This window comes from Musca domestica, unplaced genomic scaffold (genome assembly GCF_030504385.1).
Source record: "Musca domestica strain aabys unplaced genomic scaffold, Musca_domestica.polishedcontigs.V.1.1 39, whole genome shotgun sequence".
Taxonomy (NCBI): Eukaryota; Metazoa; Arthropoda; class Insecta; order Diptera; family Muscidae; genus Musca; species Musca domestica.
This window is the reverse complement of record NW_026712326.1, coordinates 6,404,647-6,424,834: the sequence shown is the minus strand read 5'-3', so window position 1 is coordinate 6,424,834 and position 20,188 is coordinate 6,404,647. Positions and strand designations below refer to the sequence as shown.

At 36.4% G+C, this 20,188-nt stretch overlaps 1 protein-coding gene across 1 annotated transcript; it reads right to left on the bottom strand.

Annotated features, from left to right (window-relative positions):
- Nucleotides 1-7,783: 7,783 nt before the first annotated feature.
- On the bottom strand, nt 7,784-16,817 carry LOC109612572 (uncharacterized). Its single transcript, XM_020036714.2, has 3 exons — nt 16,011-16,817; nt 9,733-10,099; nt 7,784-8,074 (listed from the first exon to the last, which is right to left on the bottom strand). The coding sequence occupies exons 1-3, from the start codon at nt 16,773-16,775 to the stop codon at nt 7,887-7,889; spliced, it is 1,320 nt and encodes a 439-aa protein (XP_019892273.2). The 5' UTR covers nt 16,776-16,817; the 3' UTR covers nt 7,784-7,886.
- Between the last annotated feature and the right edge of the window lie 3,371 nt (nt 16,818-20,188).

The following is a 20,188-nucleotide window of genomic DNA, read 5'->3' as shown; positions in this document are numbered from 1 at the left end:
TAGAACGTTTGATCAGATACTAAGTGTTGATATTTTTGAGAGAATATTTTCAAACATTGTTTGTTATTGCGTGCGACATTGAGTGGCTAAAATACAAAAGCGACTAAGTTCGTTTTTAAAATAACTATAAAAAATTTGATTGTCTTTTGCTTCAATATATTTTCCGGCCTGTACTTTTAGGCTGTAATGCATATTTTTTAAAGCATAAAAATCACAGATCTGATTTATGTAAGCGGCATAATTTTTATTATAAGTAATGGCTCCATAGTAATTTCTAAATCATTAAAATACCGAATATCAGGAGGTACCGTTATATGAGGGCTCTACGAAGACGTGGACCTGTACAGACTACTTACTGTCTTAGGTTGTAGCATCCATTTCGAACTTCAAATACCAAATTTGAAACAATTCCCATGAATATTGTCGTAAAAATCATCAAAATACCGAATATCGGGAGGTACCGTTATATGGGTGCTATACCAAAACGTGGACCTACATGGCATATTTTCAATACCAAAAGTCCTGCAGACATAATATACATTTGAGTAAAATTTTATCAATCTTCTTTAAATCGTTCGGAAGCTAAAGTGATTTCCACAGACGGACAGACATCGCTAAATCGACATAGAATTTTATGCTGATCAAGAATATATATAATTTGTGGGGTCTAAAATGTATATTTCGAGGTGCTACAAATGGAATGACAAACACTATATACCCTCCATATTATGGTGGAGGGTATAAAAAGCAAGTCAAAATGGAAAAAAAATCATGCAAAATAAAACATTACTATTGTACATTTCAAAAGTCGGCCAGGCCGAATTTTGAATACCCTCCACCATTTTGTACAAATTTAACAATTTTCAAAACAAAATAATATCCGTTAAAAATTATGTTAAAATCTTAAAAATACCGAATGTAGCCGTATAATAGGGTCTATACAACGACCTGGGCCTGCATAGCCAACTTTAGTCATAAACTATTACAATATTCAAATGCGAAACTTGAAAAAAATCTGTTTATAATGTAGCTAAAATAAATAAAATACCGAATAAAGAGAGGTACAAAACTTGGCCCTGTACAGATAATTTTCTGGCATAGGCTGTAGTATCCATTACGAACTTCAAACACAAAATTTGAAATAATTCCGGTAAATAATGTCGCTAAAATCATCAAAATACCGCATATCGGGAGGAGGTTATATGGGGCTATACGAAGACATGGACCTACATGGCCCATTTTCAATAACTGCAGACATAATACACATTTGAGTAAATTTTTTTCTACAATGATTTTCACAGAAGGACAGATGGACCGACGGATAGACGGACGGACATTGATAAATCGACATAAAATTTTATGCTGCTCAAGAATATGTATATACTTTGTGGGGTCCAAATGTATAAGGTATATTTCGAGGTGTTACAAACGGAATGACAAACTTAATATACCCTCCATACTATGGTGGAGGATATAAAAATGTTCAAATTTCATATACCGGTAATCATATAACAAATGAGTCCATTTAGCTAAAGCTACATCTTTACTTCTTCTTCAAGTAAAGTAAAGTTAACAAGTAAGCAAAGGCTACAGTCGAGCGGGGCCGACCATTGAATACCCTACAACACTGCAATAAACGATACAGTTTTCATAGGCGAGATACTCGAACTTTAACTAATTTGCTCATTTCCAATTTATTGGTAGATGTTGCACGTAAATGGTCTTCCTAGATCTGGAACCAATATTTTCCAAAGACCCATAATCTCTCAGAAGTGGCAAAAGATTAACATTTATTATTGGTTTTTGACTGAAACACATCTATATGAGATACAGCCATTTGACTATATTCTTCAACGAAATCAGCGTTAACGAAATAGTCAGAAGTGTGTCTTTCCTGTATTTGTGAATTCTCCAAAAAGTCATTGGAATGGACATTTTCGTATTTTGTCTATAAAAGTTTACAAACTCCTTCACACATTGAATATTTTTGGATGGCCATCCAAAACTGCTTGGCTTTTGCAATGTCCGGTAACCCCCATTCAAATGTGCGTGAGGACCGGGCGATAATTACGACCTGCTGACAATTTTGCAGTTTTTGGTCCATTTCAACCCCTAAATATACGGCGATCATCTCCAGAAAGAGTAGGCTTCTATTCTGACCCTCATCTTATCTCCATGCAAAATTTCGTAAGGATCGGGCCATAAATGCGATCTGTATATGATATCCTGATATCCTAACTACTTAGTTTTGTTAGCTGTAGAAATATTACCAAATGTTTAATTCAAAATGAAAATATGCCAAAAATATGACAAAATTGAAAAAAATATGAGAAAATTTACAAAATCAATATTTTCATCTTTAGAGAGACATTTTTATTCGATTTTTAGGTGTTTTTTCTTTTCTGCCAAGAGGCCATTCTGAATTAATGAGAACTGTCGAAATCAGTTCAGCAGTTCTCGACATAAAATAGATCTTTCAAACATATCTTCTTTGATAGACATATATATCGCACATATTTTGCTATATATTCGATTTGTTGGATCTTAACATCAATGTAAAGATCAGAAGTAACCTTGTCATGGCTTTGTGATTTCGCCGGGATTTAAAATATTCGCGGTTTAATGAAAAAATTTGAATTTTTTCAACAAAAAAGATATGGTCTATTTTAGCCGCTAAATATTATCCGAAGACCACCCAAATTGGTAGGCTTCTTCCCCGCCCTAAACTCTAGCTACATGCGAAATTCCGCGTCGATTGGTCTATAATTGCGACCTGTATAGCTATTGCAAAATCCGACATTTTTTCAGTATTTGGTCCATTTCAACCCCTAAACATTTGGCGATCATCTCCGAAAGAAATAGGGTTCTATTCTGACATTAACCCCACCTCCATTCTAAATTTCGTGAAGATCGGGCCATAATTGCGACCTGTAGAGTGATTACAAATTAACATGGACAGACGGACAGACGGACAGACGGACAGACGGACGGACGGACATACATAGCTAGATCGACTCAGCTCGGCGAGCTAGGAAGATCCATATATACTTTCCTATGTGGGAAACCAATATTTCGAGGTGTTACATAATTTTTGGCCCAATCAAACTTAAAATACCCCCAACACATAGTGTTGTAGGGTATAAAAAGCAGTAAGTTCGGCCGGGCCGAACTTTGAATACCCTCTACCACTTGGAACGAATTAAAAATTTTTCAAAGAAACAAAATCCATTAAAAATTCTTTTAAAATCTTTAAAATATCTAATATAGAAAGGTGCCGATATATGGTGGGGGGGAAATACGATATTGTGGACCCATAGAGACAAATCTATGTCGGCGTGTAAAGTACTCACAAGGAACTCCTTGTGTGGATTTTCAGATAATTCCAATGGAAAAAGTGGCTAAAATCATCAAAATACCGAATATAAGGAGGTACCGTTATATTTGGGGATATACGATATTGTGGACCTAAATAGACAATTCCGTTTCAGGGGTAAAGTGCTCACAAAGAACTCCGTGTGTGGATTTTCAGAAAATACGATTGGAAAATGTGGCTCAAATCATCAAAATACCGAATATTCGGGGTACTGTTATATGACGATATCGTGGACCTATATAGACAATTCTTTTTGAGGGGGTAAATTGCCAACAAGGGACTCCTGTTGTGGAATTGCAGACAATTCCATTGAAAAATGTGGATAAAATCATCAAAATAACAAGTATCGGGGGTACCGTTATATGGGGGCTATACGATATCGTGGACCTATGTAGATAATTCTCTACCGAGGTATAATGTACCCACAAGGAACTCCTTGTGTGGATTTTCAGACAATTCCGTTGAAAAATGTGGGTAAAATCATCAAAATACCGAATATCGCGGGGTACAGTTATATGGGGGATATACGATATCGGGACCTGTATAGACAATTCTCTCTCAGGGAGTAAAGTACTCACAAGGAACTATTTGTGTGGATTTTAAGACAATTCCATTTAAAAATGTGGCTAACATCATCAAAATACCGAATATCGGGGGATATACGATTTCGTGGACCTATATAGACAATTCTTTTTGAGGGGGTAAAATGCCAACAAGGGACTCCTTTTGTGGAATTTCAGACAATTCCATTGAAAAATGTGGCTAAAATCATTAAAATACCGAATATCGGGGGTACCGTTATATGGGGGTCGTATATCGTGGACCGATATAGCCTATCTTCGAACTTGACCTGCAGACAAAAGAGAGATCTGTGCAAAATTTTAGCTTCCTATCTTAATTCGTTTAGACTGTAGCGTGATTACAACAGACGGACGGACGGACGGACAGGGCTAAATCGTCTTAGGATTTTACGCTGATACCCTCCATACTTTTTTTGGTGGAGGGTATAAAAAATCTATCTAATCTGGGCATGTATTAAGCATTTGGATGCAACAAAGGTGAGATCACAAATAACTAACACCAATTTTAATGCGGTGCGTCCATAGGCCGGATTTACGAAGAAAAGAGGACAATTTTTAAACTAATCTATTTTAGAGATCTCTTAATCTGAAAAATTTTACGGAGTAGAGTCGTAAAATAATTCGGTCCTGGTCGGAGCCTGGTTAAAAAGAAAAGAGGACAACTTTTAAACTAATCTATATTAGAGATCCCTTAATCTGAAAAATTTTACGGAGTCGAGTCGTAAAATAATTCGGTCCTGGTCGGAGCCTGGTTAAAAATAGCTTGTTCCAATGCATGGCAATTTTTGAAAATGTGTGTCTTCAATTAAAAAAAAAAAACACTGGAGATAGTCTACATGGCATGACTACCATAAATGTGTTTGCCTTTTATGACAGGATGTTTGACAATTTTAAGCATTTTTCTTAATCTATGGTCAATGCACCATCCATTCGTTGTATAAAACGATCTTGGAATAATTATAATTTGCAGTCATCGCAAACAAAAGTATATGTCTGGAATAGGAATAAAATTTTATAATTTAATAAATTTGTTTTTTTGTTGTTCTTAACATCGCAATGCTTTCAATTATAATTTGAGAACACCTGTCTGTGCTCTGTGTATGCAATAAGATATACTATGTCAAATAAGTTGTATACAAAAGCTAATGTGTATTTTCATATTTGTTATGTCATAAAAATACTTCATTTCGTATTAATTATTTTTTTTTGGGGGATAAATGTTAAGCAAACCCAAAATTGAAACGGTGTTAAACATGAAGATCACTATTTAAGAAGATTATAATCATTATACCCTCCACCATGGGTAGGAGGGTATATTAACTTTGTCATTCCGTTTGCAACACCTCTAAATATTCGTCGTAGACCCCATAAAGTATATATATTCATAATCAGCATAAAATTCTAAGACGATTTAGCGATGTCCGTCTGTCTGTCTGTCCGTCTGTCTGTCTGTTGAAATCACGATAGAGCCCACATTATTTGACGTAGACCTTTGAAATTTGGCACAAGTGTGTGTATTGTCTCTAGGATGGTTGGTATTGAAAATGAGATATATCGGTCCACGTTCTGGTATAGTCCCCATATAACGGTACCTCCCGATATTCGGTATTTTGATGATTTATGCCACATTTTTTCACGGATTTATCTGAAAATTGGTATTTGTAGGTCATGACGGGTCCCTGAGCGTGTGGCAAAACATTGCATGTATAGGTCCACGTTTTGGTATAGCCCCCATATAACGGTACCTACCGATATTCGGTATTTTGATGATTTATGCCACATTTTTTCATGGATTTGTCTGAAAATTGGTATTTGTAGGTCACAACGGGTCCCTGAGCGTGTGGCAAAACATTGCATGTATAGGTCCACGTTCTGGTATAGTCCCCATATAACGGTACCTCCCGATATTCGGTATTTTGATGATTTATGCCACATTTTTTCACTGATTTGTGTAAAAGTTGGTATTTGTGGGTTATAATGGGTCCTAGTTCGTGTGGCGAAACATTGTAATTATAGGTGCACGTGTTGGTGTAGCCCCTATATAACGGTACCTCCCGATATTCGGCATTTTAATGTTTTTTGCCACATTTCTTCTAATGTTCTTTTACCCTAGGGTGGAGGGTATTAAAAGTTTGGCCCGGCCGAATTTAATGTTTTTTTACTTGTTTTTTTCCAATTTGCTCATTTCAATTATTAAAAAACCTTGCTTTTTTAATGATGGAGGATATGAATATTTTGATATAGATAAGGAGAAAAATATGATTATTTGTACAAAACACAAAAAAAGAAAAATTAATTAATTATATATCTACGATATAATTCGACATCCTATAAGTAAAATATGTATAACCAGTAAAGAAAGGCCAAAAGACTGGCGGGCCCGACTATACTCTACACCACTAAGCGTATTTAGTAGAGCTCATATAGCAAAAATGTTTATAGCGGGAATTTATGTGAAGTAGATCATACCAACCATGAACTTTATTTAAATGCGAATTATGTCTTTAGAGCATTTACAATTTTGGAACAACAACGTTGAATCGATTTTCAATAAATTTGATGGAGGCTTTTGCACCTGTAGTACCAATAACATTTCTGTATGCACTATAGGGTGAGATAAAATACTGCAACAAAATCAAACGCCACAATTTTTACATTTCTTTTTAAACGTTATTGAAAGAAAACAAAAAATGTCGGAAGTAGCATCAAATTTTAGAATAAGTTTAGATTTGTTCGAATTGGTCATCTTTGGCACGAATTATGGCCTTCAAACGGCCAATGGAACCGAGATAATATTCGGCATTTATTCTGGTGCAACGGTCGACCATTGTCTGTTATGGCAGTCCACATCATCATTTTGTTTGTTTACAAACTGCTGGACAATGAATGTTTGCTCATCGGAGGAAACCCAAATTCTGCAGTTCATCACTTTCGGCCAAGCGAAACAACTCTTTAGGTCTTTTAAGTCTATTTTCTTTCTGTAGCGGTGTATGTTCTTGCACTTTTTGAAATTTCAATAACTCTACCCCAAGTTCATTTTTCAATATTTGCCGAATGGAATATTGCGATATGTTCAGTTCACGAGCAATTTTTCGGCCACTGCGACGCGGGTTTCGATCAACTCGCTTCTTTATATTTCGAACCATTTCGAATGATGTTGCTGTTTTCCTCCGTCCACTTCTTTGACGTCGATCTACGCTACCAGTGTCACGGTAACGAGCGATGGTACGAGACACAAAAGATTTATTCAAGTTTAAATGCTGGCGGGCTCTAACGAAATCCACTTGTGGTTTTCCAGCAAAATATAAAGATCTATCACGCCTGAATTCCATCACGAATAATTTTTTTTTTTTTTTTTGGAAAATTCTCACCAAAATGTTTTTGAACGCATGTAAACAATATAATGAGCTGTCACTGGAATAATTTTAACAGCTGTCGGACGAGTGGCTTAGAAATGATAGCAGTCTGAAGTTTGTTGCAGTTATATCATCTCACCATGTATATGGGAGCTATATCCTAATTTTATCCGGTTCTCTCCAATTTCAATAGGGTTCATCCTGTGGCCAAACAAATATTGTTTGGAAAATTTCATCTTAATCGGAAAATAAATGCGGTCGCATTTTTTCACAAAAATACATGGACAGACAGACGGACGGACAGACGGACTGACATGCATAAATCAACTCAGAAAGTGATTCTATGAAGATCCTAGGAAGTAACTATGGGTCTATCTCGCTTCCTTCTCCATTTTACAAACAAATGCACAATGACATAATATCTTTACGACTATGTGGTGTAGGGCATAAAAATGATCTGAATTGTTCTAATATAAATGTTTAAATGTTTCTTTATTCGAATATTCTAATTAATTTCATATTCTACACATGCAACTACATAAATGAATAAGTACATATTAATATGCAATAGGAACATCATAAATCAAAGGCTCCACGATTATCGAGCCAAGGCAATAAAACTTCCATTGATTTGACAAAATTGGGACCACGATACATAGCACGCCTGAATTCGTCCCCACTCTCGCCAAGTAAATTATCAACGTTGGCATCATCTCGAGCTTCACAAAGAATTATCGGCATTAAGGTACTAATTGTGGTATAGGCTAAAATAAATAAAGAAAAAATTTAAATAGTCCTCAAAGAACAAAGCTTAAGTATCCATATTCAAAACAAGTAAGCAAAGGCTACAGTCGAGCGGGGCCGACCATTGAATACCCTACAACACTGCAATAAACGATACAGTTTTCATAGGCGAGATACTCGAACTTTAACTAATTTGCTCATTTCCAATTTATTGGTAGATGTTGCACGTAAATGGTCTTCCTAGATCTGGAACCAATATTTTCCAAAGACCCATAATCTCTCAGAAGTGGCAAAAGATTAACATTTATTATTGGTTTTTGACTGAAACACATCTATATGAGATACAGCCATTTGACTATATTCTTCAACGAAATCAGCGTTAACGAAATAGTCAGAAGTGTGTCTTTCCTGTATTTGTGAATTCTCCAAAAAGTCATTGGAATGGACATTTTCGTATTTTGTCTATAAAAGTTTACAAACTCCTTCACACATTGAATATTTTTGGATGGCCATCCAAAACTGCTTGGCTTTTGCAATGTCCGGTAACCCCCATTCAAATGTGCTTGAGGACCGGGCGATAATTACGACCTGCTGACAATTTTGCAGTTTTTGGTCCATTTCAACCCCTAAATATACGGCGATCATCTCCAAAAAGAGTAGGCTTCTATTCTGACCCTCATCTTATCTCCATGCAAAATTTCGTAAGGATCGGGATATAAATGCGATCTGTATATGATATCCTGATATCCTAACTACTTAGTTTTGTTAGCTGTAGAAATATTACCAAATGTTTAATTCAAAATGAAAATATGCCAAAAATATGACAAAATTGAAAAAAATATGAGAAAATTTACAAAATCAATATTTTCATCTTTAGAGAGACATTTTTATTCGATTTTTAGGTGTTTTTTCTTTTCTGCCAAGAGGCCATTCTGAATTAATGAGAACTGTCGAAATCAGTTCAGCAGTTCTCGACATAAAATAGATCTTTCAAACATATCTTCTTTGATAGACATATATATCGCACATATTTTGCAATATATTCGATTTGTTGGATCTTAACATCAATGTAAAGATCAGAAGTAACCTTGTCATGGCTTTGTGATTTCGCCGGGATTTAAAATATTCGCGGTTTAATGAAAAAATTTGAATTTTTTCAACAAAAAAGATATGGTCTATTTTAGCCGTTAAATATTATCCGAAGACCACCCAAATTGGTAGGCTTCTTCCCCGCCCTAAACTCTAGCTACATGCGAAATTCCGCGTCGATTGGTCTATAATTGCGACCTGTATAGCTATTGCAAAATCCGACATTTTTTCAGTATTTGGTCCATTTCAACCCCTAAACATTTGGCGATCATCTCCGAAAGAAATAGGGTTCTATTCTGACATTAACCCCACCTCCATTCTAAATTTCGTGAAGATCGGGCCATAATTGCGACCTGTAGAGTGATTACAAATTAACATGGACAGACGGACAGACGGACAGACGGACGGACGGACATACATAGCTAGATCGACTCAGCTCGGCGAGCTAGGAAGATCCATATATACTTTCCTATGTGGGAAACCAATATTTCGCGGCGTTACAAAATTTTTGGCCCAATCAAACTTATAATACCCCCAACACATAGTGTTGTAGGGTATAAAAAGTTATCCATTGAAAACTTCAACTTACCCCAATAGTCATGCTTAAACAGAGACATTTGTAGATCCTTTAATTTGGGCAACTTTCCTTTGTACTTGAGCAATTCCAAATTTTCAATCAGCTTTTGATGATAGTAGGTTATGAAATAGTCAAAATATTGCAATTTAATGTCAACACTTGTGGATGACAATATGAAATATATCAAATCCTGAGCAGGTGGTCCATAACGACCCATTTGAAAATCAATGAAATATGTCTCCTTTAGCGTACCATCGTCATTGTACTGGAACATGATGTTATTGACCCATAAATCTCCATGATTTAGAACATTAAATTCTTCCGGGTCACGTTCGGATTTCATTTGGAATGGATCACTTTTTGTCTCGGCGAAAATTCTCTGAAATTATGAAGAGAAAATAGAATGATTTCCATGGATTTATATATTATTCAAGTTTATTTTTTTCGATAAAAATAATAACACCAAAATATCTTCAAAATTTGTGATTTTGAAGATCACCCAGAAGGCTATTAGTAAAACCATTGCAAATTGGATCCACATCCAATTTTTGCCTCAACGTCTCCATACAGGGTGAGATGAAAACACTGCAACCAAATTCAGACTGCTGTCATTTCCGACAACTGTTCAAATTATTCCAGTGACAGCTCATTATATTGTTTACAAGCGTACAAAAGCATTTTGGTGAGAATTTTCCAGAAATAAGGTTATTCCTGATAGAATTCAAGCGTTGATAGTGTGATTTCTTTATTTTTGTCTGGAAAACCGCAAGTGGCTATCGTTAGAGCACTCGAGCATTTAAATGTGAATAAATCTTTTGTGTTTCGTACCATCGCTCCTTACCGTGATACTGATAGCGTAGCCCGACGTCAAGGAAATGGACGGAAGAAAACAACAGCAACAGCAGAAATGGTCGGAAAAGTGGCCGAAAAATGGCTCGTAAGCTGAACATATATCAATATTCCATTCGGCAAATATTGAAAAATGAGCTCGGGATAAAGCCATTGAAATTCCAAAAAGTGCAAGAACTGACACCGCAACAGAAAGAAAATAGACTCAAAAGAGCTAAAGAGTTGCTTCGCGTGGCCGAAAGTGGTGAACTGCCGAATTTGGTTTTCTCCGATGAGCAAACATTCGTTGTCCAGCAGTTTGTAAACAAAGAGGTCAGCTGAAAATGTGCACCTTTGATTGGCCACGGAAGCGCCGGCCATGGTGACGGTGTGGGTCGCCATAACAGCCGATGGTCGCTCTCCGCTCGTATTATTCGACCGTTTCATCAGAATAAATGCCGAATATTATCGCGAAAATATTCTGGAGGGTGTATTAATGCCTTGGACATGTAAAAATTTTGGCCGCAGACCTTGGACATACCAACAGGGCTCAGCATGCGCCACTTAAGAATGGTTACAAAATGAGGTTCTTCTCTTCATTTCCAGCGCACAATGGCCACCAAAATCTCCGGATACCAATCCGTTGGCCTATTGTGTCTGGAGTATTTTGGAAAGCAATTGTCGATCACCTCAAACAAGCGCTTGGCCGAGAATGGGCCAATATACCGCAGAGCAACATTCGGGCAGCGTGTAACGGTTTCATTCGCCGTTTGAAGGCCATTATTCGTGCCAAAGGTGACTAATTCGATCAAATCTAAACTTATTCTAAAATTTGATGCTATTTCCGAAATTTTTTGCTTTCATTCAATAAAATTTAATAAAAAAAAATTAAAAATTATGGCGTTTGACTTTGTTGCATTATTTTATCTCGCCTTGTATGTATGCATGTTAAAATATTATTTGAGCAATTGTTTCCGCAAACACCTCTTAATTTATATTATTTGCTAATTATTTTGGTCCGTATTTATTCATAGCAGTTATATTGTGAAAAACTATAGCAAAGATTTAACCACCTTCATCATCACGACAAACTGCTCTATCGTAATGTATTTGACGTAATTTGCTTGAATGGAATAAACGTCAAGTAGATCATGACGATGAGTAATCACTTTGACAAAGCGATTTAATGTTGCCTATGCGTTTGAAGTCATTAACAGTTTAAAGTTAATCGGATAACGGAATTGTTTTGCACAAAAATGGAATTGAAATATCTACCACTTAAATTTCTCAGTATCGGTCCACATTTTGATTTGATCTCCATCTAGCGGGTATTTGCCGATTTTTGATTTGATATGTCCTCTACAGTGGTATGGAGCAGAAACAAGAAACAAAGCATCGAAACAATGCCAAGTCAGTTGATAATTGGCGGGAAAAAACTGAAGCATCAGAATACCTATGCACATACACTTTGTCAGACAACAATTAATGTTTGTGACATTGGATGAGTTAATGGTGTGATCGAAAACCAATCAGAAGATTGTACTAGAAATTGAATACTCTGTATTGTACAAAAGGAGTGAGAAATTTGGAATAAGAGTCACTGATGCAGGACAGATGTACCAGAGGGTTTTGGAAATTCGAACTTGAAGATAACGACAACTGTAACAAGTAAGCAAAGGCTATAGTCGGCTCATCTATATGATTTGTTTGTCTACGATATTTGGCTTTATTCATCAACGAAATCAGCATAAAAAAGCCAGAAGTTCACCTTTGGTATTTTTACACACAAAAGTAGTGGTCCATTCTACCCGCTGTCCTAAACTCTAAATTCATGCGAGATTCCCTTATGATTCAATTTGTTAACTTTATAACGGGTGCAAAATCAGGAACATTTTTAGTTGTTGGTCCATTTCAACCCCTAAATAAATTGTGGACATCTTTGAAAACAATAGGCCTAGCCATTTTGAGACTAACCCTACTCTTTTCGTGAGGATAATTGCAATTGTACAATTCAATATTATAAGTCAAATTGAAAAAATCGCATGCGATTAAAAATATGAAAAAATAAAACAAATCACAAAATACTACAAAACCTATATATAAATCTCATTATAGGCATCTTTTTTATGCAATTTTTTTAGATTTTATACTTTTATGTTAAGAGGGCATTCTGAATTGACAAAATTTGTCGAAATCCGTCTAGCCATTCTTCAGATATAAGCATTCTAGCTAATATCCCCTTCCTTTTGTATTGTATATATTTCGCTATATACATCCGCTATAATTACTATCGGCATCTACATAACGGTCAGAGTTGAACTGTTCGTCTATTTGTGATTTCGCAGGGATTAAAAATATTCGCGGTTTATAGAAAATTGGACTTTTATATAAGACAAATGTTATGGTCTATTTCACTCACTAAATTACCCGATGATCAAAATTGGAAGGCTTCTGCCCAGCCCTAAGCTCTAGCCCCATGCTAACTTCCGCTGCGATTGGTCTATAATTGCGACCTGTAGAGCAGCTGCAAAATCATGAAATTTTTCAGTTTTTGGTCCATTTCAACCCCTAAATATGCGATAATCTCCAAAAGCAATAGGGTTCTATTCTGGACCTAGCCCCACCTCCATTCTAAATTTCGTGAGGATCGGGCCATAATTGCGAACTGAAGAGTGATTACAAATTAACATGGACAGACGGCAGACGGACGGACATACATCGCTTGATCGACTCAACTCGGCGAGATAGGAAGATCCATATATATTTTCCTATGTGAGAAACCAATATTTCGAGGTGTTATATAATTTTTGGCCCAATCAAACTTATAATACCCCCAAAACATAGTGTTGTAGGATATAAAAATGGCACTAAACTTCTAAAATGGTACCATTTGATATTATGTGAACGGTTAGAGCTAAAAACTTGAAATTTCTTATGAGAACCAGGGTTGAAAAGTAAATTTGATATATGAAGGTGATTTTAAATGGTGCTAAATTTGGAACAGTTTGGTTAAAGGTAAACGGATACAGCTGGAATGTTTTGGGGTCTATGCTGGTGGTAGGTTTTTTATAAAGGGTTGGCTTTGGAAATGTGTACAACAAGCGAAGGAAAGGTACTAAATAGTGCTATATTTGGTACAATTTGGCATTGGGTGAGCTTCAAATCTGAAATTTGGTATTAGGGTCGCTGGTCATGTGTAGCCTGGACATAACAAGGTGGTTTAGGAAATTTGTACCATAATTGTATGAAATGTACTGAATTTTACTACATTTGGTATTGGGTGAAGGGATAGATATAAACTTCGGAAATGTGAGGTTACGATTCGGAGGTAGGTTCGGAAATACAGGGTGAGATGAAAAAACTGCAAACAATTTCAGACTGCTGTCATTTCTAAGTCCCTCGTCCGACAGCTGTTAAAATTATTCCAGTGATAACTCATTATATTAAGCGTACAAAAGCATTTTGGTGAGAATTTTAAACAAAAATAAGTAAAAAAGCTGTAAGTTCGGCCGAGCCGAACTTTTAATACCCTCCACCATTTGGTATAAATTTGACAATTTCCAAAAAATAAAATCCGTTAAAAATTCTGTTAAAATCTTAAAAATACCGAATGCTTATACGACGACGTGGGCCATAGGCAACTTTTGTCATAAGTTATTACAATATTTAAATGCGAAACTTGAAGAAAAATCTGTTTATAATGTAGCTAAAATCATCAAAATACCGAATATGGGGGGTGCCGTTATATGGGGGCTACACGAAGACGTGGACCTGCACAGACAATTTTCTGGCATGGGCTGAAGTATCCATTACGAACTTCACATGCGAAATTTGAAACAATCCCGGTAAATAATGTCGCTAAAATCATCAAAATACCGAATATCGGGGGTACGGTATATGGGGGCTATACGAAGACGTGGACCTATATGGCCCATTTTCTGTTTTATGCTGCAGTACCAATTCAAATACCAAATTTGGAACGATTCCGCTAAATAATGTCGCTAAAATCATCAAAATACCGAATATCGGGGGGTACCGTTATATGGGGGCTATATGAAGACGTGGACCTACATGGCTCATTTTTTGACTTAGTATGTAGTATCCATTTCGAACTTCAAATACCAAATTTGAAACGATTCCGGTAAACAATGTCGCTAAAATCATCAAAATACCGAATATCGGGAGGTACCGTTATATGGGGGCTACACGAAGACGTGGACCTGCACAGATAATTTTCTGTCTTAGGCTGTAGTATCCATTACGAACTTCAAATACCAAATTTGAAACAATTCCGGTGAATAATGTCGCTAAAATCATCAAAATTCCGAATATCGGGAGGTACCGTTATATGGGGGCTATATGATAACTTGGACCTACATGGCCCATTTACGAACTTAACCTGTCTACTGGCAAAATATACCTGTGTGCAAAATTTTAGCCATCTATCTCAATTTGTTCGATAGATAGCGTGATTACAACAGACAGACGGACAGACAGACAGACACACAGACAGACAGACGGACAAGGCTAAATCGTCTTAGAATTTTACGCTGATCAAGAATATATATACTTTGTTGGGTCTGACATGAGTATTTCGAGGAGTTACAAACGGAATGACAAAATTAATATACCCTCCATAGTATGGTGGAGGGTATAAAAATGTCGTGATGGCATTCAAGCGAGATAGTGTGATTTCTTTATATTTGGCTGGAAAACCACAAGTGGCTATCGTTAGAGCACTCCAGCATTTAAATGTGAATAAATCTTTTGTGTCTCGTACAATCTCTCGTTACCGTGATACTGGTAGCGTAGCCCGACCTCAAGGAAGTGGACGGAAGAAAACAGCAACATCAGCAAAAATGTGTTCGAAAAGTAAGGATCGAAACCTGCGTCGCAGTGGCCAAAAATGGCTCGTGAGCTGAACATATCGCAATATTCCATTTAGCAAATGTTGAAAAATGAGCTCGGGTTAAAGCGCAAGAACTTACACCGCAACAGAAAGAAAATAGACTCAAAAGAGCTAAAGAGTTGTTTTGCTTGACCGAAAGTGGTGAACTGCGGAGTTTGGTTTTCTGCGATGAGAGAACATTCGTTGTCCAGCAGTTTGTAAACCAGCAAAATAATCGTATTTACTTGCCAAAGAGGTCAGCTTAAAATGTGCACCTTCGGTTGGCCACCAGAACTCAGAATTGTACCGATATGTAGGGACTGTATGAAAACCCCTCAACCTCCATAAGTAGTCTGCAAAATCTACTAGCAAATAGAATTGACCACTTAGAGGTTGCCCCTAACATAGTGGACTCAACAAAATCACCGATTTGACTCATATTTTTCCCCAATGAAATAAGTCAGATCCGATAACAGCGAATTTTCTCACTCCTATACCAAGACAGTAAAATAATTCCTTCCGCTTTTGGAAAATTCATTTTTTTATGCATCACTGAATGTCATTATTTGCTTACCATCTTCTCTTCCAAATGTTCTACTCCGCCATATAAATTTAAATTCTCTCTAAATATTTTTCCAATTCGCAAACGATGATCCTGGAACAAATCCCTTTTAGCTGTAAAACATTGATCATACATAGCGGGAAATTCTTCCTCTTCGAGAGCATAGTGAGCTGAGGCAGCATGGAACTGAGCCAATTTTGTTAATACAGCTTTGGTGTGGATCATATCTAAGCCTGTGTGACGATTGAAATTCTTAAATCCTCGCAGGCGTAAATCTTCCAGTATCAGAAGATCATCGGTGATCTGATGTTTTCGTTGGGGCAGCAAGATACGAGGAGCCATCTTTAGTGGGCGACCGACCTCAGAGTAATAACACTCAAATTTGGGTATATATCTTGTATAGGTTGTGTGCTCTTTGAGGAATATTTGCCACTCCTTGATCATCACCTGTAGCCTCTCCACATTGGGTTTAATTTTTACCATATACGATACAGTTTCTTTGTCGCCATTAGACATTTCCACAGAAATTTCCACCCTTAGTAGAACGGTCATGTAATTTTCCCCAGCAGCCACGGCGGGTTTTATGTAAAATTGGGAGATTTTTTGAAAGTTGGGAAAATCTTCCTCAAGAAATTCACGAAATAGTTCTTCATTCAACCATTCGGGTTTATTTTTGATATCTTCACTTTCAACGTTGTTGTTAGTCATTTCGCTGAATGCTGACGGACGAACCTTCCACTTTGAATTCCGATGTACAACTAATTTAGATGCTGTCATGGAATAAACCCAAAAGAACTATTAATGGAACCAAAGTGAAAATGCTTTTCAAACATTTTAATTGCAGATCAACCGTGTGGGTATTGTGATTTATTTACTCTCATACAACTGCTATAGTTTTGAGAATGTAATGAAAATAGCGAACTACACAGAGCTTCAAAGATACGAAAGGGAAATGAAAATAAAATGATAAAAGAAATAAAATTTATCTCGAAGCGAGAATGTAACATCATATGGAATGAGGTAGTGCGAAAAATAGTAAATATTGGTATATAGAAATGGCCACACTTTTTTGTTTTTACGCTAGAAGTTTCATTTGAAGTTGATTTTAAAGGGTGATTTTTTATGTATTATATTTTATGGCAACACTGGTTTAAAAAGTTCACACACGCGTCAGGTTTTTTTCACTGTCTATTCTTTCGAAAGAATTGAGATCGAAGGTAAAATGTTGTGTTTCGCCAGTAGGCTGGTTAAGTTCGTAAATAGGCCATGTCGGTCCAGGTTTTAGCCCCCATATAACTATACCTCCCGCTATTCGGTGTTTTTGCCGATTTAGATCATATTTTCTAACAGAATTGACTAAAATTCAGTACTTAGATCTTGTAATGGTTTCTATTTCCCGTGGCAGATCATTGCCTATAATGGTTCACGTTTTCCCATAACCCCCATGTTTCTGTACTTTCTATCCGTCTATCCGTCCGTGGAAATCAGTCTAGCTTCCGAACGAAATGAAGTAGGTTGATAAAATTTTACTTAAATGTGTACTATGTCTGCAGACTTTTGGTATTGAAAAATGGCCATGTAGGTCCACGTCTTCGTATAGCCACCATATAACGGTACCTCCAGATATGCGGTATTTTGATGATTTTAGCGACATTATTTACCGGAATGGTTTCAAAATTGGTATTTAAAATTCGTAACAGACACTACGGTTTAAGACAGAAAATGGGCCATATAGGCCTACGTCTTCGTATAGCCTCCATATAACGATACCTCCCGATATTCGGTATTTTGATGACTTTAGCGACATTATTTACCGAAACTATTTCAAATTTGGTATTTGAAGTTCGTAATGGATACTTCATCCTAAGACAGAAGATGAGCCATGTAGGTCCACGTCTTCGTATAGCCCCCATATAACGGTACCTCCCGATATTCGGTATTTTGATGATTTTAGAGACATTATTTACCGGAACTATTTCAAATTTAGTATTTGAAGTTCGTATGGGATTCTACAGCCATGCCAGAAAATTGTCTGCGCAGGTCCACGTCTTCGTATAGCCCCCATATAACGAAACCCCCGATATTCGGCATTTTGAGTATATGAAGTTTGTCATTCCGTTTGTGACACCTCGAGATGTACATTTTAAACCCCACAAAGTATATATATTCTTGATAAAATTCTATGTCGATTAAGCGATTTCAGTCCGTCTGTCCGTCTGTGGAAATCGCTCTAGCTTCCGAACGAATTGAAGTAGATTGATAAAATGTTACTCAAATGTATATTATGTCTGCAGGACTTTTGGTATTGAAAATGGGCCATGTAGGTTCACGTTTTGGTATAGCCTCCATATAACGGTATCTCCTGATATTCAGTATTTTAATGACTTTTGCCAAATTATTTTCGCAGAATACCAAAGCTTCGATCACCTCAAGCAAGCGCTTCGCCGGAATGGCCAAAATACCGCAGAACAACATTCGGGTGACGGTTTGGTATTGAAAATGGGCCATGTAGGTTCACGTTTTGGTATAGCCTCCATATAACGGTATCTCCTGATATTCAGTATTTTAATGACTTTTGCCAAATTATTTTCGCAGATTTGTCTAAAAATGTGTATTTGTGGGTCATAATGGGTTCTAGCTCCGGTGGCGAAACATTGTATGTATAGGTCCACGTTGTTGTAAAGCCCCATATAACCGTACCTCCCGATATTCGGTATTTTGATGATTTCAGCAAAAATATTCACCGATTTTTTTTAAGTTTCGCATATGAATAATAGAAAGTTACCTATGCAGGTCCATGTCGTCTTTTAGACTCTAATATAGCAGCTGCATTCGGTATTATTAAGATTTTAACAGAATTTTTTAACGGATTTTATTGTTTTAGAGAATTGCCAAATTCGTTCCAAATGATATTATAATTATGATATTAATGATCGAATAATAACTAAATACATGCTTCATATAACGGGCCCTGAGTGATGGATTAGTAAGATCATGTGTAAGCAGTTACAAGTTTACAGCGGCTTTTGTTAATGCAAGTAAAATACCCCAAAGCCCCAAAGCAAAATAAAATAAGGACATTCATCTTGTAAAGGCTCACAAAAATATAAATGATAAAGTATTAATTCGCTGTACAGTGTAAACTATAAAATTTATTTAGTTACGTAGAAATATTTTTCACTATTTTGATTGATTGATAGTGCAGAGTTGCCATAAACTGCGTTAATTTGTTGCATGTCCCAATAAAGATAAATTCAGTCGAACTCAACAAAAATGTTGGATGATGTCAATAATTTGAGAGTAATTTCATCAGTAGGTTTGCCGAAAGATATACAATCTCAGCATAGGGTTTGGCCTTAGTTTGCTTTTATAGCTATGTACAAACATTGGACTAAATCGTGAACTCTGAACTAATTGAACTAAAACAGAACTAATTGAACAAACTAATTTCACATTTTATTTAACTTTTATGGACAAGAGGAGTGGACCGAAATTTAAATTTAATTGTTTCAATTATAAAGTTCACTTTTATTTGGGATGTACAGGAACAAATAGGTCGATGTTGTCATTATCGCAGAAAAATATTGCAATGTTCGAAATTTCAATCAAATCGGATACTTCCTTGAATTTCTACGAAGGGTGTTGTTTTTATATCCTACAACACATGTTTTGGGGGTATTATTGATTATTTTGATTGGGCCAAAAATTATGTAACACCACGAAATATTGGTTTCCCACATAGGAAAGTATATATGGATCTTCCTATCTCGCCGAGCTGAGTCGATCTAGCTATGTATGTCCGTCTGTCCATGTTAATTTGTAATCACTCTACAGGTCGCAATTATGGCCCGATCATTACGAAATTTAGAATGGAGGTGGGGCTAGGATCAGAATAGAACCCTATGATCGCATAATATTTAGGGGTTAAAATGGACCAAAAACTGACAAAATTCCTGATTTTGCAGGTGCTCTACAGATCGCAATTAAAGTTAGCATGTGGCTAGAGCTTTGGGCTGGGCAGAAGCCTTTCAATTTTGATGGTCATCGGGTAATATTTAAATAAAAGTCAAATTTTCCATTAAACCGTGAATATTTTTAATCCCGGCGAAATCACATATAGACGAACAGGTCAAGTCTGACCGTTACGTAGATGCCGATAGTAAATATATCGGATACATTTAGCGAAATAT